The following is a 24,731-nucleotide window of genomic DNA, read 5'->3' on the forward strand; positions in this document are numbered from 1 at the left end:
TGTTGCAAAGTATGTGCTTTAAACTGTTCTATCTATATCTATGAAAATGAAACTGAAAGATTAATCATTAACTCTGTTTTTTGTTTTTATCCTCGCTGTCTATACAGTTTAGGGACAAAAAAGCACTTGTTTTGCTGTAAGGGATCTTCCTGCTAATGCAAATGCTATACTAACATCAGGTAAGAATGAAATCAGTAACAATCGACTACCCAACCCTACTTCAAAATATACACCCTGACTAGAACCACTACTACTACTTGACAGCAGTCATCCTGGTCCTCTTTTTTATCTAGGTCTACAGTGAATAAATTCTCACCTTAGCTACGAGATAAGATAGGACGAGATCGGGAAATTGGGTCATTGCAGCAGCAGACACCCGGAAATGATTACAAAATGAAGACGTGTCTGAACTGACGGAATAATCTGACTGGTGATGAAGAACGTTCTTCCAAAAGCCTAAAACCTGCGACCCAATCTACAACCATTCTCAAACAACCATAAACAATCCAGGCACAAATTAAACTGCCAAAAACCTGCAATGCTCCTATGTAAATGTTTGCTGAATGGGAGCAGGCAAAACAAGCGCAATAACCAACCAGGGGTTTGGCAGTTTCCCAGCAAACACCAGCACTGGACTAAAAATGACTTTGTAATCAGAGGGTTTAGAGAGCAAACAAAGGAGGAGGGAAGAAAACCAGGGAATGATAGAGTGAGCCTATGAATTACTCAGCAGACATGTCTCTCTCCCTCTTTCCTCCCTGCAGGAGATAATGGGGATCATCAGTCTTCTTGCCCTCCTTTACGGCCCATCCTTCGGGCCGTGTCATCTGCATCCAGGTCAGCTTAGATGTACTACAGGTCCTTTACAATACGTACAATGTGTAGAATTTGATAGGTGAGGCCAAACGCCAAAGCGACCTGTCTCACAAAGCAGAATTACCAACTGCACTGATTAAAAAACGCCTTAAAGACACATTTTATCAATCAGCTTCTTACAATGACTGGCGGAGTCCTCCATGAAGATTTCTGCATTGAAGCTCTTCTCATTTGGTTTTAAGTGGCATGGGCTGAGTTTGAAAGAGGACCTACATGCACCAACAAAGGACTTAGAAAGATCTGACAAAGGATCTGATGACAGTTGGTGGCTTGTTTGGTTATTGTCAATCAAGCCACACCCACACAGTCCTGATGAAGCAGATTAGCTAACTGTCAAGCAATAACAGTTAACATTCAGAAATGTGGGTCAATAAAATCATTTTCCTTCATGACAGTTTGATGAGATGATTGATAACACACTGGAAATAGCTAGCCTGGCGGGTGTCTAAAGATAGCAACATAAATAAATGTTATAGAGGAATGCTAAAATCACATTTTCAGGGGCTTTAAACCTAGAAAAGCTCTTTTACTTTCATTCAGTCCATTTTCTAAATTTAAAGCTATTCCAGGTTTAACTTATTTAAAAGGTATAAAGATTATTTAGTAACCCTGTTTATTATGGACAGGCACCACATTAAAAAAGATTTAACCTCATGGACATATTGAATAACAGAACAGCACTGTGGCACGTTATAAAAAGAACATTTGCACCTTCAGTAGAAAGAGAAAAACTGGTTTACATGTTCATGTTATCAAAAGTGACTGACTGAATGGGTTACAAGTTACCACGATAATTCACCTGACAACAGTAGTGTGAAGTAATTGAAAGATTTTAGGACACATGCTCACTAAGAACTACAATCAGAGCGAGATAAATTGAAAATGAAAGCATCTATGGAAAAAAAGAGCAATTTATTATAACCACAATAAGAGTGCACAGATTGTTTATTCACACATCAGCAGGCCTACACTGCTGACGCTGGGATATTATCTAGCTGAGCTGCTGGATTGGCTCAAACTCGTGTTATTCCAATGGCTGCTGCTGCTAAACTGCTTAAGAAAACATACATGACACTTCTATTCAACTTCATGAATAATACAGTGTTCCTGCGCACACACACCTACCGGCACACTCATGCATACTAAAAAACGAGAAACGTGCCTCTCAGTGGGACATGCCTGACTTTAAATCCCTGTGTGAAGAGCTCATTGAGGAGGATAGAAAACCTGCAGGATTATCAGGCTCTCATCTCCTTCCAATAAAACAAGTCGTCTATTCTATCCTAAGACCGGATGCAATGGGGAGGCACCCGAAGGGCATCATCGTGAGGTGAAGAGTTCACGGCAACATACAGAAATGAGATTTGAGGGTGAAAAAATGACGTTGATTTCTCTTTAACCGAAAGGGAATGACATTATCCTCTTTCTTCTGGGAGAAAATAGAGGAAATATGGAGGTGTGGAGTCGTGAGGAGAGGCAGTGAAAGGTAGGAGACGACAGAGTGTGTTAGCAGAAGAAAAGCCAGAAAGAGAAACAGAAGGCAAGGGACAGAGAGATACCGCTATCAGAGCTCCAACACGGCAGGATGTGACATGTGGAGAGCAGGAAGAGGAAACTGGACAGATATAGATTAATTTGGGAGCTGCTCCTGAAAACATGTCTATCCCATTAGCGGCCACAGTAGCAGATAATGTGCTTATCAAAGCGTACACCTTTGGTCTGTTTCTAACTCTGGTGTGGTGCTACTGCACGCAGCTGACATGGAGAAAGAAAAGGCTTTTAAGTTAACTACAGGTCACTGAGTTTTCTATTATTTCAAGTTCTAGGATTACACTGTCTACACATTGGCTTGTGGAGCTTCTCCAGAGTTGGCAAGAAAAAGGGTCACACCCTGGGGTCAAATCCCAAATCTAATCAGACTTAATGTGGGTCATTAATTAGTATAAATCTACCACATGTAAGCTTTTTCACATAAGAGCCACTCAAATACAAAAGGAGCGCAGTTAAGCAATGGGAAATAACCAAAATACAAAAGAAAAAACAAGCACTCTCTTATTTACAGTGCACCGAAATGATGCATGAAGCTGAAGTCGACAGGAGGATGAGCCCAGCTTTATTTGCTCTGAGTGCTGAGGGACTACAGTTAAATGTTAAGTCCTTCTAGCAGCAAATCTGAATAAAGAAGATGGTTTCAGTTGACAGGTGGCACAAACATATTTTATTTTTAACCTCCAGAGGAGCTAAACTCTGAGACGGTTTGTCTCATATACGTGTCGCAACTAGTATTTTCTCCTTTAGGGCAAATTTGAAAGAAAGTGATGAAGAAGCTTAATAAATCATACGATTAAATGCTACTTTTTCATAGTACCGGAGTTATATCAGTGCATGATGTCTAAATATATCACCAAGTAGGTATAATAGTTCAGGGATTTGGTATATTTAAGAAGATAATGTAGGGATTTGACTTGATGTTTGGAACATTACATTTTAATACTTTTGTTTTTTAAAAGATCAAGAGATGTATGAGTTTAAATCCAAACGTCTCTCTCTCTCTCTCTTTGCTCTTTTCGTACTAAAGTTGATCAAAAGTATAAAAATCTAAAAGGTGCCTCTGTTAATAAGGATATAATTCATACAGTTTCCAACTTTTCCGGTGATCCTCCAATTCAGATCCAGAAACCATTATGAAGCTGGCTTCCTGTATGACAACATTTAAATGGCATTTAAATTTTTTTATGAACTTCCTTCTGCTTATGTGGAAAAACACATAGCAGCAGCAGCAGCAGGAGCAGGAGGAGCAGGAGCAGCAGCATGGGTGTGTCAGCTCAGCTGTTACCATTGAGGCAGACAGCCATCTGATCAAACATGGCATTAGGAGTTTGAACGTGTGATATCTAAAAATGTCTGGACAATGGGAACAGATGCAATACAGTGCAATGCATTAAACCGGTGTAGCTTAGTTTAACATTCCTCTGTGCTGCAGTAGGCATCAGTCATGAGGACAAAACTACAGCAGAAGTTCAGTTTTGGGAATGACTGATAGCATGATGTTGGCATGTTTTCAAACATGAGTCACAAAGCCAGGATAAAGGGCGGTGGTGGTGGTTTCTAATAGCTGTCATGCACATAAACAATTTTTTTTTAAACCACCACTACAGAAGACAGCATGTTTTTGCTCTTCATAGCACGGTGGTTCGTTTACATGTTGTCAACTTACCTTCAGAGAGCTCCAGCTCCAGCTCCGCCAGCTTCTCCCGGACCTCCGCCGGCAGGGTCATAGCGACAGCCGGCGTGGGCTCCAACATCATCGTTAGCAACCCGGTGGAGGTTCTCTCAGCCATGGTGGTCCAGTACGAATAGGTCCAGTGAGAAGCAGGTGAAGAAAGACAAAATGCGACCAACAAAAGGATAAAAAAAATTAAAAACAACAACCCCTCCTCCTCACTTGGTTTCGGCTTAGGGAGGGCAAACAGGGTGTTGGTGCTTCTCCCGTCTCGCTGCAACGTCGTACAGATGTGTGAGAAATCTCTCCAAGCGTCATGACACGGCTAGCAGCGAGGCTAGCAGACACACCTGGATGTGTGCGTCCATGTAGTGTGTGTGTGTGTGTGCAGCCCCGCTGTCTGTCCCTCATGCACTGACGGTGTCCCTCCTGACTGTCGGCGGCTGCTTCACTTCAACTGTGGAGGGAACTCATTCAACTCCTCGCTCGCTTCCCACGGCGCAGTCGCCATTGCATCATAGCAACAGCGGCCCCGACCGTGCGCGTCCACGACGGCTCTGTGCGTGTGTGTGTGTGCGTGCGTGCACGCCGTCTCCTGATGCGCTTCAATAAAACTTGCCTGCCTCCTACTGTCACAATCACAGTGCTGCGTGGCACTGAAGTGCATGCAGTGAAAATTAGATGTCTCTGTTATCTCAAAGACGTTTTGTGTTGTAAGGATATGATTTCATTATCACCATGCCCATGCTAATACACACAAAATATCTTTATACCAGAAAACTCCTGATTTCAGTCAAGCAGAAAGGGCAATCTCTGGTAAGCCATACATAAATATCATTAAATATTTTCTATATTTAAATGACTTTACCTGAAAGGAAATTGTAATAATGTGGGGAAATATTTATTTTTATTTATATTCTATCCTATATATATAACGTACATATTTCTAGTCTCAAACTGGTGTATTGTTAGTGTTTTCTTGATGGGATGATGACAATAAATAACATATTGTAAAATATTGTAAAAAAAAAAAGAAAGAAAAAAGAACTAAATTTAAGAAAGTGTGCTTCTTGCAGTTGAAACATTTGAAACTGTTAAGATATAAAATATAAATACAGAAAGAAGTAGAAATAAAAGATGGGAAGTGCTGACGTGTTAGCGCTGGATGAAAAAAGCAATTCATGTCAGTTTTGATGTCCTAAAAACAGTTAGTGTTCAAATGCCTAAACTAAAAGACATTGTCAGTTTGAGTGTATACAGTATGGTCAATGAAAGTAAGTTTATAGCACAACTCACCTGCACTTTACACTCACACTTTACCTGTGATTTAACTTTAAAATGAATTCAGAACATTTGCCAAATAATTTCCATAAAATATATTTTACAGTTAAAAGTGTCTTGGGATGAATGAATGATCAATTATTAGAATAAATTCACGATTGAATTGAACAAACTTTCATATAAATATTCCATTAATGTAGCGAGTAAGACCTCAAACTGAAGTCAGGTTCTAAAGGACAGAAACAGCTGCATGACATATAGGTTGATGGGTGAGCGAGACAGATAACGGACATCCATTCAGCAGGAGTTTGGTTGGTTGAAGTCAGGGTTGACGTCCCACCTGAAAGTAATCCGGACATCATCAGATCAAGGCAAACAATGGAGACGGAGTGGAGGAGGGTTACAAAAACAACAGCACAAATGGGAGCAGATCCTGTCAAAGTCATGACTGGAGGAAGGGAGGAATCCACATGATCCTCCCTTCTGAACTCAAATGATTGGACATGATGTGATGGTCATAATGTATTAATCATCAACTTTATTACAATAAAGCAAAGATAAATAACAGAATAATATTGAAATGTTTAAAGGAAAGAAAGAAGTCAAAGACAAAATATACAACTGGTGTGATAACTAGAATTGGCATGATAGGTGTCAAGCCTGGACTCAAAGGAGGACTCAGATGCAGAGATATTCACCAATAGGATGGGACTTTATTTTAGTAATACTCCACAATAAGCAACACAAAAGACTATGAAAATTACTCTAAATAAACTATTCTAGAATAAACTCTACAAAACCAAAACCACTCCGAAGAGGGAAAAACGTAAAAGCAAAGAGGAAAAAGGTAACAAAAAATCACTCCACAGGGGAGGACAAAAGGCTAACCGCTATCTAACTGAACAGAAATCAATCACCTAATTCTATGAAACTTACAACAAAAAGTCACTCACGTGGAGGCAAAACATCAAAACAAGTTACGTGGCAAGGGAAGGAAGCTCAAGGTCTGTGGGAATGACGGGCTGAGGTGAACGAAAGAACGAAACACTCTGGCACAAGACAAAGGGAGACGCAGACAAGATATACACAGGGTAATGGGGAACAGGTGGAAACAATCAGGGCGGGGAAGACAATCAGACCGGTGACACATGAGGAAGGGCAAGTGACCTGAAACGAGAGGAGAGTTATCTTTCAAAATAAAACAGGAAATGACAAGACAGGACAAAAACCCAACTTGACCTCACCGTGTGACAATAGGTAAATAATGTCTTACTGTAAAATCATAATACATGCATGCATACATATAATAAATATAATAATAATGTGCGTTCACAGATGAGCTTGTATGCTTGGGATCATGAGCGGATCCCTTCTTCAAACTTTAGCCTTTCCATCACTTTGATAAATCTTCATCTTTGTTAGTCCAACATTGTCCCAGAATTTTTTAGGCTTGTCTTTGTACTTTTTTGTCAAATTCCAGCCTGGCCTTCCAATTCTTCTTGCTAATGAGTGCTTTACATCTTCTGGTGTAGCCTCTGTACTTTTGTTAATGAAGTCTTCTGTGAATAGTATCTTTGATACCTTTACTCCTGCCCTCTGGAGGTCGTTGCTGATGCCACTAAGAGTTGTTTTAAGGTCTTTCTTTGGAGCTCTCACAATGTTTCTGTCGTCCACTGCTGCTTTTTTCCTCAATCTACCTGCTTAACCTCTGTTACTTTGTACACCAGTGCTTTCTTTCATCTTCAGGACATTCCAGCTGGTTATACAATGGCTCTGATTGACTTTCCATCCTCTCTCAGCTTCACAGTTGCTTTTTTTTCCACCCACAGACAGCTCTCTGGTATACAGTTGCTTTTTTTTCCACCCACAGACAGCTCTCTGGTATATTATACATGTCTAGAATGTTTTCATGGATTGAGAACTAACAGAAACATTGTATACTAATACACTAATAAATTACTATCTATATGAATATATTATATTTTATTACTAACATACTAATTAAAGAACATGTATATGTTTTATTTATATATCACCTTTCTAAAACTAGTTAAAAAAAGTATAATAAGTATAAAATATAAATGCAATAAAAATCAGTAGAATAAAATAATAAATGTAGTGTCATTCTTCATTCATAGCTGCACTATATGAGGCAAGATAAAGGCCATTCACATTTATACTTCAACAAACCCAAATAAGTTACATATGATAACATGTACAGCCATTCTAATATAAAAGAAAGCAAAACTGAACATTAAAACATTTAAAACTGTTAAGCTGTTAAATAAGTTTCCCTTCATTATGTGTCTTGACCACTAGATGTCAGTATATGCATAGTTATATACAAAGGTTCTTCTGTGGCAAGTGGCAAGAACATACACACTATGAAATTCCTACATAATATTAATGTGTGGCTGCCCGCATTGAGGGTTTAGTTAAGTGACAGTGATAAACTCACTATTGTAAGTACAGATCTTTCCGTAGAGTATGTTTCAGATCGATGTGGTACATTGCTCCAGGATTTCTCTTGTTATGCTCAAAGATGGCCCGATTCACTTCAATATGAGCATCAACAAGATTTGTTTTCCTGTCAGAACACACAACAGTTTAGTCAATAGCTTTTATGGAAACTGTCTGATGCTAAACAGAAGTTGAATTTGTTATTGTGTGTCTTTACCTCATTTGGCCTTTGTGTAAGACGTCTGTCAGAGCCTTCAGGTAAATGGAGTGATGGTCTCCTTGCTGAAGTTCATTTTCATCCGTCCAGCAGTGACTCCAGAACACGTCTGCATCTGTAGGGATGAATTGACATCTGGCCAGCCCATCACACCCATCTGTCTCTAGATCCTCATCCCGGTGGTACGTCCTGGCACAGGGCTGATACTCTTGGATGCTGTACCTCTGGATGAAGAAGAGTTTGGGCTTGCCGGCAAGCATTGGGCATGCCTCAGCAGTGAAAAGCCGTCTGACATTGTCCAGGCCGAGACCTCTGTTGTACAAGTCTGTACCCAGGAGATGACTTTCCGTACCCCGGCTAATAATGCAACAGACGAAGCCATCGGCACGTTCAAGAACCTCCCTCTGTCTGACTATCTCTCTGAAAGCTGACAGAGTTTCTTCCACACTTAGCCACTTGTGGAGGATCACATCGAAGTGAAGAGCCTTAAAGGTCTGTTCCAACATGTCTGAATGAATAGGAAAAGATGAATATTTACTCTGATAATAAGTCTGAACACTGCTACTAAAAATGTTTTCAAATCGCATGTTTTGTCCAAACAATATTCGAAAATGGAAATATATTCAGTTTCCTATCACATGAGACAAAGAACAACACATTGTCCACTTGTGACACATTCTCCTTCCTATGAGCTGTTTCACAAGAAAACCAAAGGAAAAAAAACACCCAAATGATGAAAACAAATGTGTGTATCAGGTGGTTGGAAAGCACTGGACTGAACCAACTAACTAGCTACAGTACAACAGTTAAATGTTGCTTACACATTGTTGCATTACCAATCCATCATGATATATATATATATATAAAGCATCTAGTGGTTTGTATATAATTTACTTTTAAACCGTTAAGTACCTTTTCGCTGAATATACTCTTACTTTTACTTTCACTTGTAAAGGAGTATTCTTACACTGGTATTTTACTGAAGTAAAAGATCTGAATACTTCTTCCACTACTGGACTGTAGGTACAAAGTGTTTTGTCTCTCACCTCCATCATTACCTACGCAGTCGATGATAACACAAACTCCTCTGGGATTAGTGTTAAATTTGTACAATTCTTGTTGACTCTGTAATGCAAATGAAATAAACAAACACATTTCATAAATGCAATTAATTAATTAACTGAGAAATATAGAAATTGTGAGGTCAGTCAAAACCTTACCTGGCGGCTCTGCTCTCTGCATATAGGCACTGGTAAGCTTTCTGTTGATGACAAAGGGTAATACGGCAATATGAATAAAAAGTTAGAGAAAATGAGTGGTGGTGGTAGCGATGCAGCCTCATATTATAAATATTTACTTTGCACACTTGTTCCACTGGTTTAAAAGCACATTTCACTTTCAGTATCTCTGACAAATACACATGTTGTCTGTCTTACCACTGTGACAGGACAGTGCTCGTCTTGCTGGCTGTAGAGGATAAGTACCATTTGGAGCACTGAATGGACGCTAAGGAGAAGATGTTTTTTCAAAAGTGATTAGTTTCATGAGAGAGTTAAGTTAATACAGTAAATGTTCAATTTTGTACTCATACTCACAGGAGATCTTCCCCTTTGTGTTTGAGGCAAATGTTGTTCAGATATTCCAACTGTGAACACACACAGAAATAAGAGCTCATGCAAGTAGTAAAAGATAATAAGTAAAAGTGTTGAAAAAATGCTGCATTTTTTTCTGTTCTTTATATATTTTCAGATGTCAGTATCTCCACATACATTAAACTCTATCAAGCTTCTGCAAGAAAATCCTCATGTGGGACACATGATAGATAAGATATGTAGATATGTGGGCAGATATGTGCTTTATTTTGAAAAGTACAATCTTGGGAAGGATACAAAGAAAAAGTTGAAAATACAAGATTAAAATTTGTTTTTTAGTTGTCATAAATAACTAATGGAATCTGAAATAAGCTAAAGTAGTACAACTTTAATAAATAGAGTTTAATACTGTATTAATATCCAACTATCCAACTGAAATATGGCATCTGTAAACTGGACATTATACTGCTATCACTGAACATGACAGGCTTTGTAAGGTATGTCAGTTAAATGAAACAGAGAACAAAAATTTTTATACTATCCTATATTTCAATCATTACTTTTTGTTGGAATGCTCTGAAATACACTCTGTATCTGGACAATGCATAGAGAAGAAATGTGAATGAAACAGTAGGCGGCTTCTGTATTGGGATTCTGCTTCTGCTTCAGTTTCTTTTCTTTGGATTTAGGAACTGAGACCCTTTCAGTACAAAAAGTCATTCATGTTAAGTTCTCTTTTTTTAGTGTAGTACTTCACGTGTAGCGTAGTCACAGTGCAAATGTCTCAAACCTCACAGTTTGCTCACTTTTTCATATTTTGACAAAGGTAAAAGTAAAAATACAGTCTCACCTTGCAGCTTGTACGCCGTCACTTTTTTGGCAAGGTCGATTCTGTCAATGTTTCTTAAACATTCCTCTAAAAAGTCAACTCTTTCAGGAGAAACTACATCAAGCTTCTCAAGTTCAATGATCAAATCCAGGAAACTCTGTCACAGAAGAGAGATTGAGGGAGGTTAGTTTTTTCCCCCATAGAAGTGAAATATGTTTTTGTTTTGTCTGGACATTTTGACATTTATTTCTGTGTCAGATGATACCACACTAAAACTCCCCCTCCTACACACACACACACACATATACACAAATGAGAAACTGTGTCATCAGACTTCTCTTTCATTTTTTTACCTTTGCTTTTTCCAACTTCTCACGGGCTAATGTGCTGCTTAACAAGAATTTTGCACGATTCATATCTTCATTGACCATATCTTCACTTATATTAGCCATCAATACTCTGCATTAAGTAAAAAAAAATAAAACATGATTACTTTGAGAACGAGTATGTCTACTTTAACTAGTGTGACTTCTTCAAACACATCTTACCTGAATCTTGAGAGAACATGCCTGTATTTCAGAATCCTCGCCACCTCTTCTCTGCTGGTCTGAAACACCTTCCTCAGGATATCATAGCGTCTCAGTTGCCACATCAACTCTGTTAGGAACAGGTCACTTGTGTCATGACTTGTCACCTTATGTTTTAACATATCCTTCATACAGGTCACACTGTTGTCCGTGTCAAAGCTTTCACACAGGTAGAAGATCACCCTGCGTTCACCGCTGTCTAGAGACTCTGCTATTTGATTAATCGCTTGGATTTCATGTTGATCTTGAAGAGCCATTTGTGGGAGTGGTGGCTGATGGACTGGTATTTCTATAAACAAGAACAAGTACTGTGTTAGGCTTAAGTTCCTAATAAAAATGTTATGAAAGTATAACAAGAAATGCAGCATTAACTGAGAACAACATGAAAGCAACTTACCTTAGTCGATCGAAATTTGACAACAGAGACTACAAACCCGAAGAGGAATTTACCACGATCACGATGGAAAGATGACGCACTATAACTGAGACTGCTGGGGATTACCGATTTCCTGTTCACCGAAACGGAACGTCTTTGATCATGCACGGACGAGATGATTACTAATTTATAGAGAGACACCAACACCGATGATCACTATATACGGATGATAATAACCGAGACGTTCGTGTAGATTTTTCTTCAGCTGCACAACAGGCTGAGGTAATTAACCAAAGTGAAAGTGAAAGCAAAAAGGCGGCAACTTAAAGACTTAAAGGCGCAATCATTGTATAAAGAGGGGCCAGTAAAGAAATGAGTGTGTGGTAAAAACTGATGACTGTAGCTTGATGACTTCAAACTATGAACTGAAACAAGTTGTGGTCTGGAACAAAATCCAGTTATTATCATTACAGCCGCCTTTGTGGATTTAAACACTGAATTAACATTATGACTGCAGATGTGATGAGTTATTGGAGAGTTAGAAAACAATCCGCATTTTATAAATGGATTAATACCATTATTTATAACTATTATTACCAAATAAAAAGTCTAAACACCAGCAAGTGGGATTTTTCACAATCTGGCAACCCAATATTTGCATAAAATGCATAAAATGTGCAATTCAATAGCATAACATACAACAGGGATTAAGTTATTAGTAATATTTAAAAACACTGGAGTAAAATAGTGTGGTAAAAATTATGACTGTAACTTCATGACTTCAAACTATGAACTCAAACAAGTTGTGGTCTGGAACAAAATCCAGGTATTATCAGTTAAAAACAGCCGCCTTTGTGGATTTAAACACTTAATTAACATTATGACTGCAGATGTGATGAGTTATCGGAGAGTTAAAAAAAAAAAACAATCCGCATTTTATAAATGGATTAATACCGTTATTTATAACTATTATTACCAAATAAAAAGTCACAAAAAACACACCAGCAAGTGGGATTTCTCACAATCTGGCAATCCAGTATTTGTTATCATATTCAATTCAATAGCATAAAATACAACAGGGATTAAGTTATTAGTAATATTTAAAAAAAACACTGGAGTAAAATAGTTTTTTTTAAATGAAATCATCTATAATAAAATAAGTGATTTATTTTGCCATTATTGCAGCAGCACAACGTAATTTAATTGCTTAGATTAGATTAATTTTCCACTTTATGACTTTATAACACGAACACCAACATAATAACAATATAAGGACTATAAGCGCCTCATCCTATGATGATGAAGTTGACGCACTTGCAAGACTCTTGCAAATGTTTGGGTTGTACATCCACGTGGTTGAATGCAACGTACTGCATTACGCACTGAAATGTGTGTGTGTGTGTGTGTGTTAATGTTTCTTTCTCACTATTTAACTTGCACAAAGTGCGCTCCGAGCCTCGATGTCCGACAGCCGTGAACGTCTCACCGTTGCCCCCTCCACAGCGCCCCCTTAAGGCCGGCCGTGGTCTCTGCCCACCATCGCGCACTGAGTTCCGCTCAGTCTGGCCAATCGTGTCCCGCTGTGGTTCAGCACCATTGCAGTGTGGAGGGATCATACGGAGGTGCAGCTCTCTCACACACACACTCAGAGAGAGAGAGAGAGAGAGGGCTCATTTGGAGGAAAGATACTCGGCCTGGGTGACCGCTGTGGGCGAAACAAGACGCCTGCTTCCCCCCCGACACAGTCACCGTGTGACATTGCCATAACCAGCTTCAGTCGGGGTGAGTGTTTCATTTACAAAACAGTCAGGATTGTGTAAGGTGAAGGGCTTTACTGGTGACTTGGAATATCATCAGCACTGTTGTGTTGATGTGGATGTTAAACGCCGCGGCGAGAGGAGGCTTTTTTTTTTGTTGTTGATACAAGTGTTATCGTTAGCGAGGGTACCACAAGACAGGAGCCAGCCGTTTCGGCCTGGTCACGACTGGGTAGGAAAAAAATAAAAAAACATAAGGATGAGGATGTCCACCAGCCTCGCTGACTACACGCAAGCCGAGCTAAAGGTAGCTAACGTTGACGTACAGGTTCAAGCTGTCGTGGCAGACGTTAGCTCGTTAACGGCTGCGTAGAAACGTCCAGGTAGCACGTCAGTTAGCTACGTTTTAAAAAAAATAAAACACCACAGGATGTTTAACATTTAGCAGACAGCACAAATTAAATATTGAAACTATTCTCCCTGTTGGTGCCTTTTTTTTTTTTAAGTTAAAAAAAAACTCCACCAAAAAAAAGGCTGAAGCTTGTTTGTTCAAATGTGTCTTATTTTGAAAGTTATAAGCGGAAGTGTCCGTTTTCTTTGCATAGGTTTGATGTGTAACTTTTTTTTATTATTTTTTTTTTTAGCACAAATATTCATCTAATATGTCTCATTCAAAGGGTTGGGTTGTGTGTGTTTTTTTTGTTTTTTTAATTTCATGTCTGGGATTTGCAACATGTGTATGTGCAGGCTATGTGTGAACAACTAGGTGTGGTGTTAATTAAAGTTTCCTCAGTAAATAAAGGTGAGAGACCACAGGTCCAGTGTAGGAGCGTCAGACCTGGGGCTATATTTGTGTTTAAACTTCAAGCACAGAGCTTGCACCATTTGGTTAAAGGCAATGTTTAACTATTCCCCCATTTCTGTTTCTTAAACTCTGTATTTTACACTTTTTCCAGCGCTCAGTTACCAGCAACACTCCTCACAACAAGGAACATCACTAATTTCTTCCTCTCCGCTCTGCAAAGCCACTTTAAACAGCTTTCTAGCTAGATCGTTAGACATTTCTGACACTGACATCAGTCAAGTTAAATGCATTCTGCTTGGAGCGATATTGGTGAGACGATAAGAAAACTACCCCTCAAATAGTGGAGTCATGGGCTATACGATGGAGAGCTGAAGATCCAGATAATGCCATGCCATCTGCTGCTCGTCTACAAATCATCGTCCCCCCCCTCGCCTCCTTCCTTGTTCTATCTCAGCCACCATGTGTTTTGGGACTAGGCTATCATCAGAGCTGCGGCTTATTTTAGACAGAAACTCCATTTACCCACTTAATCTGTGTCTCTGACTCCCAGAGTTGAGTTTCTTCTATTGCTCAGTGGAACCAGCGGTAGCGTCTCTAGTCCATGTCTTTGATGAGCAGGAGGCTGTAAATGTATCAGATCGTACTGTGGAGTTGGTGAATTCACTTATCCAAGGCGATACGCTGTAGTTACGGGGGCATTTGCAGCAGATGTGGGCTTATTGAGACAGCTCTAAACGAAAACAAATGTAATCGTAACTGTACTCAGAGTGTGTTGCCTCCCTCCCACCTATGGCGATGCACACGCCTAGGGGATCAAAGCTGTAATTAGCCTGCCATGGATTAGCAGTGGGGACTATTTTCCACTGTAACTCGCTCCCACAGAGCCAAAGGATCACACAGGCAGCCAACCCTTACTGCCCATCCTCTTCTTCCAGTTTGGACATCCAGCATTTCTTTAATTGATTATGATACTTTTTATCTTTTTTGTTTGTCGGCATTCAGCATGCAAGCTGGCTCTCGGTGTGTAAGTCACCAGCGTAATCATTCATGTCAGTCTTGAGAAACAGCTTGATATGTGGTTAGCATGCAGAGACAGAGAGAGCCGTGGTGCTGACTCACTGCACTGCCAGGTATGAGGTCTGTCTGTGTGTTTGCTGTCTCCATGATGTACAGTACACCCCCCCTACCCTCCACCTTCCACGCTCAGAGCCTCGTCTCTCTGTCAGCCAAACACGAGTTCATGCTGTTTCTCTGGAGACTCTAAATAGGTGCAGCAGCATAATGTGTGTACTCTCTTGTTTGTAAATGAGTCGATGCTTTCAAAATCAAAACTGATTGCAACAAGGTTTAGGAAGCAGACTGTATATTGCCAAAGCTATTGGCGGAATTATCATACTAGCAATTTTGCAAAATGCAGCGCATGTCAGGAGGGTGACTGATGTTTCATTACAATACTCGTGTTCAGGGTGGCAGCAAACAATGTTTTCAGCATCGGTTAATCTGCAGATTATTTCCTCAAGCCAGCTTTAGTCTATAATATAGAAAATAATGGAAAATGCCTTGTGTAATTTCCCACATCAGTAGGTGATGTATTCAAATTATTTGTCCGACCAAATGTCCAAATATAACTAGTTTAAACAACAAGGAAAAGTATCCAATCTTCACATTTGATAAGCTAGAACCACTCAGTGTTTGGTGTTCTTCAGAAATGTTGAGAATGATGAATCAAGTATGAGTATGAATAGTGTAGTAGATTAATCGACAGGTCGCTGCAGTTCTAGTTGTGTTGCTGAAGTTCTAGGGTATCATGATTCGGTTTTAGAGGAATTGCGTGACAAACTGTAGCTCTATCCTTTGAAAACACAGATTTGCTTGTACTATCATATCATAACATTCAGAAGCAACTCATAAATAGACATAAATTGGTAACATTTCCAGCATCAAACTGTGTAGAAAAGGATGGCTATACCTCTGCTACATCTTACTATATCTCAGATAAGTTCGATGTTGGTTAATGAAGTTTAAAAATAGCCAAATTTTCTAGGAGTCTGTTTAAAATCCATGCATGCTCGTCAACACTGTAACTCAAATTGAATTTTTCTTTATGTGGTTTGACAGTGAGGTTTGATCACACATGGTCGTGCTGTAAGATTTTAAAACAATCTCAATCATTTTGTTTGGAAAGTGGCCCACGCTGCTAAACTCTTCCGTCATCATTGGAGCAGCGTGAATATGTTTTGATTAGGTTAAATTAACTGTAATATCCCAAAGGAGGAAATGGCTGGTTCCCATGGAAGTGGCGAAGGCTTCGTCATTGTTCTTGTGTACAGTATGACCGGTTCATCTCAGTGTGCCACACACTTTCACCTCCTTCAGTTCATATCAGCAAGTGCTATGTTTGCAACCTTCCATTATTAATACAATGCTGTGTCGGCAGATCAAGTGGTTAACCTTTAAAGCTCCAGTGTGTACGACTTAGGGGTCTATATTTACAGAATACGGCAGACGTATAATGTTTTCATGTGCGTATAATCGCCTAAAGATAAGAATCCTTATGTTTTTGTTACCTTAGAATGAATCTTTTATATCTACAGATGTCGAGGGTCATCTTACATGGAGTTCGCTATAGAGCAGATAAACTAAACTCGGGTTCTAGATAGAGTGTTAGGCATTTTTCACAGACATAATAATAAGACATAACATAAAAAACAGAGAAATGAAACATAGCTGTTAGTAAAGCTATAATTTTCCTTTTTTTAAATGATTAAATTGATATTGTATGGCAAACAGCAGAATATATAGACGGCAACTTTGGAATGAAGACTATGGCTGCCACTAATTGTCATTGTCGTGGAAATTCGATAAAGACTGAGAACACGATCAGTATTAAATGAGAGTTTTATTCCACTACATCATTTAATCTCTCCAGTATCTGGTTATCTATAGATTATTCTTGCAGTTATTGGATTAGGTGTTTTACTCTATAAAATGCACATCAGTTTTTTACCTTCAATAAAAAGATTTTTCTGACTAGTGTTTGGCAATATGACTAAAAATGCAACATTGCAATTTTTTTGGATGGTTGAGCAAGAATGATGAAAGAGCCAGCCCCACTTGTAAGGCTGTCATATTTTAATAAAATACAGACCTGGACTATCAGTATTAGATGCTTCAACTATGTAGACGGCAGAGACATCTATTTTAGTAGATCAGTTTCCACAGTGGGGAGAGTAACACTCTGCATACTAATACATTTCCTGCTGGTTCTTGGCAGGACATTTTTCCTGATATCTACAGACAGCTGGCTAGCTAGCATTAGCTACCTGACAGAAACAGACTGACCAAAGAAGAATGCACCGCTCCTAATAATTTGTAAACAGACACAATGCAAAATCACCATGGGATAACCAGATCCAGTTAGCCACCCAGAGCCATGAATAGCGTAACCATACAATATTATAATATGATAGTATTGAAAGAACAGACGTTATAAAAATCTACAGTCAAATTTCCAATCTAAGGCTACACAAATGGAACAATCAGGATGAAAATAATAATAATAATCTGATCTTTGTTATGTATGTGGTGACTTTTCCATACCAGCACTGTGTGCAGGTTGTTAATCATTTTAAAAAGAAAGAGTATGTTGAGCTCTTCTTCTTTTTACTGTGGTATCAAAAGAGGTATCAAGTATCGAGTTGTATTTTTACTGGTAATGTATCAAAGCTTAGATTGTGGTATCGTGACTTAAGAGAGCCAGTGTTGCAGTGACCTTTTTTTGTCTGTTTTTACAATGCTGTAGACATGTCACACATAGACCAAAAACAAAAATGAATGGACCAGCCCTATTTTTGACCAGCAGCACCACTAAACCCAAAAGGAGCCTGTGAATGTTTGCCGTTTCTACCTGGTAAATGATCAACCCTGCTGCTCTGTAGTAGTGGCCCAGGGTTCAAAACGTCTAGGATAGTTGAACATCACACAGGTCACACTTGCACTTTGACCAAACTGTGTGGTAGAAATAGATTTAGGTTCTGTGGGAGCCTCTTGCTGTAACAAAGTGATCTTTACTAAGAAAGAACCACGTGTATGTTGGAAAACATGTGATTTAAGACTGTTTCCCAACAAAAGTTAAAGCTGCATTGAGCAGTTTGACCAGATAAGCTCATTTGACATGGTTACAGCAACTCTTGAACAAAGGGCCACGATATATCCTGCTGTTGACCTGAACACAGACTGAACTGTACCTGAACCCTCGCACTGTTGTACTGGATGTCAGGGTTTATGTGTGGGGAAACACGAGGTCTAATGTGGCAGCGCGGACGACGGTTTGTTTAAGCCCAGATAATAGGTCATCATCCTCTCAGAGCTGCTGTTCTCTGCTGGGCTTTACCTTCCCCTTGTTCAGCTCTCCGCTCAGTTTGCTGGTCACGACTCAGCGCCTGTCTGAAGTTGAACCGATGCCAAAGCCTGGTTGATTCCAGGAGCCTTTGAATTATTGCCAGTTATTTGTTGTTGTGATATGATGGAAAAGACTTGGAAGGAAAGTGGTGCTGAATCAAGCTGTGAGAGATGTTTACTGGAGAGTAAGGCACCTGTTAACAAACGTGTTCCATTACATCTAGTGAGGTCTAGTCGCTAATGCTGCCAGTGTACTGAGCATTGTTTGGGAATACAGGAATGAAGGATTTCTAATATTATACAACCTAACATCAAATTAAAGTAAAGTAAAGTAAGAATAAATGTGTTCAGAGTTTGTCAGACCAAAGAAGAGACTGTTATTGATCACCCAGCCAAATTTAAATGATTAAAGATATCGACAAGTTTATGAAATTGGATGTCAAAAATCAGGACTGTGGGGGCGTGTCCACTGAATGTTCTGAAGCCACGCCCACTCACGAGAGCAGTCAATCAGTAATTTTGAAGCGACTGAAACGTGTCAGATGAGTTTCGAAAATGACATGACTAACTTTGAAACGCTCTGAGCGAGATGAATTCATCTCTGTCGCTCTGCTAAGGAGTGCAGGGGTATGCTCGGGGTGGCCTCAGCGTGTCATCGAGCCATAGACATTTGGTGTCTAAAAATACACTGAGTCTTTCAGTGACCATTCAAGTCTGGCCACTACTACAGTTACTAGCAGTACTCTGTAAATGTCCAGCTAGTGTAATCTTTTTTGCGTCTGCTGCAGTGGGATGGACGGAGCCATGTAGCTCACATTATTGTTGTTTTCATACTGTAGGAAATCATTTGATTTAACCACTATTACGAGTCTCCAGGGTGGTAGGAAGTTAAGAGGCCAGGATCTCTGTCTTGTTTTTTTTTCTTTGCCCCTCAGCATCTTGGATGTGGTGTAGTAACACACCCACTCTCCTCTGTTTTCCCCCTCCCCGTGTTGTTCTTTTGGTTATGCAGGCTGCAGTCTCTCATGCCTGTGGGCTGTGCACCGCTCTTGGCATGTCACGAAAGCTCAAGGTGGCCTATTGTTAGAAGATTGCTGAGCGGCTTAGATGGCAGTGCAGCATTTTCCTCCGTTTCTCTAGAGTGAAGAGAAACGCACACACACAGTGTCAGCGACTGTGCTTAAATACTGTGGAATTAGCAGTCATGTGTCTATAGTTTGAACTGACAGTGAACCCGTGACTGCCAGAGTTTTCATTAAAAAATAACCCCCTTCTTTCTAACGCAGGTCTCCTTTTATGCCGTTTAAAAGGTGCATCAGTCCTGCTTTAAACCCTTTAGTGGTGGCCGACAAGTGCTGATTAACCTCTGGTATTCTTTGTTGTAGCTAGTGGGGGTGTTATATTGGAGAGCATGATAATGGAAGTTTGGAAGGAAATGGGACAATAATGGTGTTATTTTTACTTGTATTCTATAGTATATTGTATTATCAAAGTATATAGTACTTGCTTATTATGATACTATAATAACAGGGCGTTGCACACAACACCCCATTGCAAGTCATCCCGGATAAGATCATAAACAGAATGCTTGAAATGCAGAAAATCAAAAATGATTTGATGTAGTCAGGATGTTCCTTCTTGATCCCACCACTAATATGTGTTGGTGAGGTTAATGCGGGCCATTCTGGAGGACCTCAGTACAGCCTGCGTGTGTATGTGTGTGTGTTTGTGTGTTTAACCCTGTACGTGGTGAATATTTGCATGGAAAGCATTTGTATGCCTCATTTTGAGGTGCAGGGAGGAAGGAGGCAGGATGCTGTCCACATACACCTGTGCTGTTGTGTGTCGTGGCTCGCCCTGTCTAATTGGTGGAACCGTGTGTGTGTGTGTGTGTGTGTGTACTTAGTTGCAACACGGGCCCATCCCAACACGTCTGGCCCTGCAGCTGCAGCAGAGCTAATTTTAGCTCAGGATGTGCGTATGCCTCAGTTCCCCCTCGCCTGGCCTATGAGAGATGAGGAGAGGACGAGGGAGAAATAGTAACCAATCTTTCACTCTCTCTCTCTTTCTCTCTTTCTATCCTCTGTTCTGCACACCCATCTCTCTTTCTTCCTTCCTTGCTTTCCCTTACCTGTAGTATGCATCTTTCATGCCTAAAGAAGTAGGTCTTTTTGTGACTATGTCCACGTGTCAGGGGCAGCAGTATTCATTCACAAAGGAGCATATTAACTGTTTTTGACCTTTACTTACCCAAAGTCCTTGTCCCAGACAGCTGCTGTCTCTCTGAGGTGTGTACCTGTTTGCCTACCTACCTTTTCTAACCATATATGCTCACCATTTTGCATAGACAACCAGGTAACAGGAGTCATTTTCCAGTACTCCAGTACTGTACTTGCTATTAATAAACCCTCATTCTATTCCTGTGCAGACGGCCTACTCCACTGTGAGTGGCTGGTTCTTTTTACGATTGAGGGAGGCACGGGGATGGAGATTACCGCCGACTAGTTCTCTGTGGTCAGGTATTAGAGTTAATCCCTCTACCTAGGGGAAAGTGTTGGGATAAAGAGTGCATGTATGTGTGTAGTATGAATGTAAAATTCCCTTGTGACTGTGCTGAATCGAAGACTTTGGCAGAGAAGGAAAACCGGTGCAGGCGCGTGTTTGCTTTTGTGCTTTGTGCTCATTTGGGTTACGCTCTGTGTTTATTGTGTGCAAATTAGCAGACAGACAACAAAACATGGGCATGAATCTTTTGATTGCCCTAATTTAGTAAAAAATGTACAACAACGTGCAGCAAAAATGTTTTAGTGACTTTGAGGAAGACGCTGAATCCCTTAAGGAAGACCTTCCTGTTGAAGAGGTTAAACGCAAAGAAAACCTCCCCAGCAGGGATCGATGGAAGTGTCGTGCCATCATTGTTGGTTATTCAGCTTGTCATGTGTCACAGTGACCAAACTTGAGAGAAGAAGGACGGCGTCAGAAGTGGCGCAAACCGAACAGGCACAGGGCTTGCTCAAGCTCAATAATTCATGGCTGACTGAGCTAAGCTGACCTTGAAAAATCCCCAGTGTTGGGACTGTTGAAACCTGGCACTGCTCATTTGGGGCAGAGAGGAGAAGTTGAGACAGACAGATACAAACAAACAAACAAAAGCAGTACATTTGCAGTCTCCCTTTTGGTAAGGGGTTCTTTCATTTGCCCACGTTTGGCATTTCTCATTATCACTTTTAGTGCTCTTTATTTGACTTTTAATTATATTTTGTGACTTTGCTAGGTTCGATTTCACACGTTAGAAAGTGACTTGCTGTGTCAGTAAGCCTGACTTCATTGTGAGAAAGCATTAAAAAAGAATTTTCCATAAGACTGTGACGCACCTACTAAAAAAAACATACTCACAACGTAATTTGTTGTTTAACTGCTCTCTGGTGCTGTTTTATGGCTATAAATAAATGTATGTTGACCAGCCAACACAGCCAGAGTCTGGAATGATTTTCATATTCAGCTATGTTTTCCATCTGGTGTCACTGTACCTGATGGATCAGGAAAAAGTGAATAATGTAAACAAACACAGGCCCGCCATGAGTCGGTGAAGTAACAGTGGCTGGGATCCGATTTGTTTTGACTCTCCTCACTCATCTTGTGCCAAAACTCTCGCACTAATCTTGTGGCCGAACAGTTTGCCAGAATTCAGTCTGATGGTTTAAATAACTGCGCGCGCGTGTGTGTGTGTGTGTATCAGTTTTGATTACAAGTGCTGCAGAAACACAAGAAGCTGTTCAGCTGTAGCGCAGACAACATGAACGGTAGGTGCGTTCACACGACCAATCTTTACTCCTCAGTGTTTGGGACATTTCTTTACACGTCACGCTGAGAAGTATTACACCCAGATATCACGCCCTGACTAATGCTACTGCAGCATTTGCATTTGTTATAACCACAATGTGCTGCTTTGTCTGTGCAGACATGCCTACGTTTTGCCCTGTTTTAATGAGTGTGAACAGTCACTTGTGTTTTGAGCCAGCGCATGTGGGGAAAGTCTTGAAACGTTTTTTGACACGCTTTTAGTCGACTATCATTTTTTTCCTTTCCTATAACATAGCAACTGGAAAATCCCTTTTGTAACATGATAGCCAAATAACGAGTGTTGATTGGTTTATCTTCGGTATCTTCGGTAAGTCCTGTCCGGTTAAGAGTGGCTCTCTGTACTTTGCAGGGCAGTAACCTTATGTTTTGTTTACAGTGGTTAAATGAGTTACTTAGTCACGGATACTCGTATGACTCATCTGTGTGCAATGAATGATGAATATCGTTGGGTGATTTTTCAGGAGTGTAAACCCACAGCGACGGTGCTCATTGTGTTTGTGGACAATTGTTTTGAAGCCTCGAGTTTGGCTTTGTGGATGTTGCCATCTTGGTTTTTTGGAGCCAGAAGTGACCATATGTGAACGAGAGCATGAAACTGATGGGTTTTTCTGCCTGATCACTAATGTTCTGGCATTACTAGACTCATTGAGAATGACTAATAGCCTGAAGCACACCCTGCTTTTATCGTCTGTTCTACTCGACATGATAGCACCATTTTCAAAGTGAACACCACAGCTTATGGAAGAAGACTTGAAACTATCAATTAGGACTATAAACTCATGAGTGAACTGTTTAGTGAAGTAATAAATCAATTGGGGAAGTATGTTCAGGGTTCCAAACAATTGGACTTTTTTGTTGCAGGCAATGGAGCCGCACCCGTAGGTTTTCAAAGCGCTGTTTCGAAGCCTGCTTCTTCTGCCTCCTGGCTAAATCTAAATATTGACAAAGACATAACTGTAAGCCTTAATGTAATTTGAACAGGTGAATTTAAAAGAAATCAGCTTCGGTACATTTGTCATGAACGGGGAAAATTAGCTATAGAGACCAAAACTGTTTTCTTTGTTTCTTTTCGAGGTTGCCGATTGGGGTTTAAGACACTTATGCGCTGGCTTCACTTCACAAACTCTACTCTAAATGGATAAGACTCCAGATACCAAGAGGATATGGACATGATTTTATATTGTGCTGTCGCTGCTGTGTCGCAGACTTTGGCATAATCATCATCACACCTGAGCCTGCCTCCTAATGTGTTGTTCAGTCTTTATCTAAAAGATGTTTGCTTACGTTTGCGGTAAGGTAAACACGCTTACTGTAAACAGAACAGCAGTGTGGGATTAGCATACAAACTGTCTGTCACGTGACTGACTTGATCAGCATGCTCGTAGCGTTTGCTTTCAGAGTTGCACAGCATGCCGATCAGCGTGCTGCAGCTGTTGTTAGTCCTGTATGTCCTGGCAGCTGGCAGAGGAGAGGCCTGGCTGAGATGGCGTGTGTGGGTAAAGAGTGAAGTCACACACATACACCCACACACACACACTATTACCCCAACACTGATGTTAATCTTAAGTTGTTGTTTAGGATCTGCCTTGATTGGTTATATGAAGGGGTTGTTCATTCACCAGCTTTAGCTAACAAATGCTGTGCTGTGTTGAGGTTCTAGGCTCCAATATGAAAACAGTCTGAGTCATGAGTGTGAATAGTGATCATTTCCTTCCCCTCCCTCATAAGTGCAGTTAGAACAACATGTAGCTCTGAGTATCTGCCTGAGCGGGCTGCTCAATGGCCCTTTTTTCTCAGTCATGTATTAATAGTAGAAAGAGAAAGGAAACGTTGTGCACTGTGAAGGATTAGATAGTGTACATTTTGTTTTTAATTTCATGGCCAAAAATTGTAATTATAGTTTATAATGCTATCAATTATTGTGACAGTATACAAGCTGAAACACATTGGCTCTAAAGAACAACAACATTTCATACATAGTAACATATTTCCACTATTGGATAGCTTTTTTTCATGAATTTTGCTACCTATATTTTGATATTCCCAGAAAATTATTCCTAATGACCTTTTGCCACAACTGAAACCGATCCAAGGATACTGTATCTCAACATCTACTAGATGAATTAACACACAATTTGGTACACATTCACCTATCCCATAATACAAATTGATGATTTTCATTTAGCTTTCATCCATTATCTGTAGCTGCTTATCCTCATCGGGGTCACGATGGGGTTGGAGCTTGTCCCAGCTGACTTTGAGCAGGCTACACCCTGAACAAGTCGGCAGCTCGTCAAAGGGCACATAGAGAAAAACAACCATTCACACCTAGGACCAATTTAGAGTCACCACTTAACCTTTTTTTTCTGTCTTCTACTTTGCTTAGTCCAGGGACAAACAATAAGATTAATACTTAATATTTCTTGTAAGGAAAAAATGGTAAGTTGCACATTATCTGGCTCC

The 24,731-nt window shown here is 40.1% G+C and overlaps 3 protein-coding genes across 12 annotated transcripts in view; 1 reads left to right on the forward strand and 2 right to left on the reverse strand.

Moving 5' to 3' along the window:
* dip2a (disco-interacting protein 2 homolog A) overlaps positions 1 to 4,721 on the reverse strand; it is a 76,555-nt gene extending 71,834 nt beyond the window's left edge. For 2 of the 6 annotated variants that reach the window (XM_019267039.2, XM_019267038.2), the window contains exon 1: positions 4,094 to 4,701. In XM_019267039.2, the coding sequence (XP_019122584.1) occupies positions 4,094 to 4,217 (124 nt within the window). In that variant the 5' untranslated portion in view covers positions 4,218 to 4,701. Of the gene's footprint in view, positions 1 to 4,093 lie in introns of all 6 variants that reach the window. The other 4 variants (XM_019267040.2, XM_010743142.3, XM_019267044.2 and 1 more) reach the window with 4 other exon arrangements.
* A 2,520-nt stretch (positions 4,722 to 7,241) lies between these two features.
* LOC104928804 (CASP8 and FADD-like apoptosis regulator) lies at positions 7,242 to 11,604 on the reverse strand. Its single transcript, XM_010743161.3, has 10 exons — positions 11,463 to 11,604; positions 11,027 to 11,354; positions 10,832 to 10,937; positions 10,500 to 10,635; positions 9,653 to 9,702; positions 9,494 to 9,563; positions 9,278 to 9,318; positions 9,104 to 9,182; positions 8,058 to 8,565; positions 7,242 to 7,967 (listed from the first exon to the last, which is right to left on the reverse strand). Exons 2-10 carry the CDS (start codon positions 11,320 to 11,322, stop codon positions 7,838 to 7,840), a joined length of 1,416 nt encoding a protein of 471 aa, XP_010741463.3. The 5' UTR covers positions 11,323 to 11,354; positions 11,463 to 11,604; the 3' UTR covers positions 7,242 to 7,837.
* A 14-nt stretch (positions 11,605 to 11,618) lies between these two features.
* The window catches only part of LOC104928816 (protein FAM126B), a 38,314-nt gene continuing 25,201 nt past the window's right edge, over positions 11,619 to 24,731 (forward strand). For 3 of the 5 annotated variants that reach the window (XM_027290794.1, XM_027290798.1, XM_027290796.1), the window contains exons 1-2: positions 11,619 to 11,723; positions 12,886 to 13,223. The gene's annotated coding sequence lies outside the window, so the exon portion shown is untranslated. The other 2 variants (XM_027290795.1, XM_027290797.1) reach the window with 1 other exon arrangement.

The sequence above is a fragment of the Larimichthys crocea genome, chromosome XVIII (assembly GCF_000972845.2).
Source record: "Larimichthys crocea isolate SSNF chromosome XVIII, L_crocea_2.0, whole genome shotgun sequence".
NCBI lineage: Eukaryota > Metazoa > Chordata > Actinopteri > Sciaenidae > Larimichthys > Larimichthys crocea.

Bases quoted from the DNA above. Each gene is read 5' to 3' on its own strand.
- LOC104928804 (XM_010743161.3), bottom strand. From the start codon at position 11,322: ATGGCTCTTCAAGATCAACATGAAATCCAAGCGATTAATCAAATAGCA. The intron at 9,183-9,277 runs GTAAGGTTTTGA...TTTGCATTACAG, and splicing joins GCAGAGAGCAGAGCCGCCAG to AGTCAACAAGAATTGTACAA. The intron at 7,968-8,057 runs GTAAAGACACAC...GTGTTCTGACAG, and splicing joins TTACACAAAGGCCAAATGAG to GAAAACAAATCTTGTTGATG.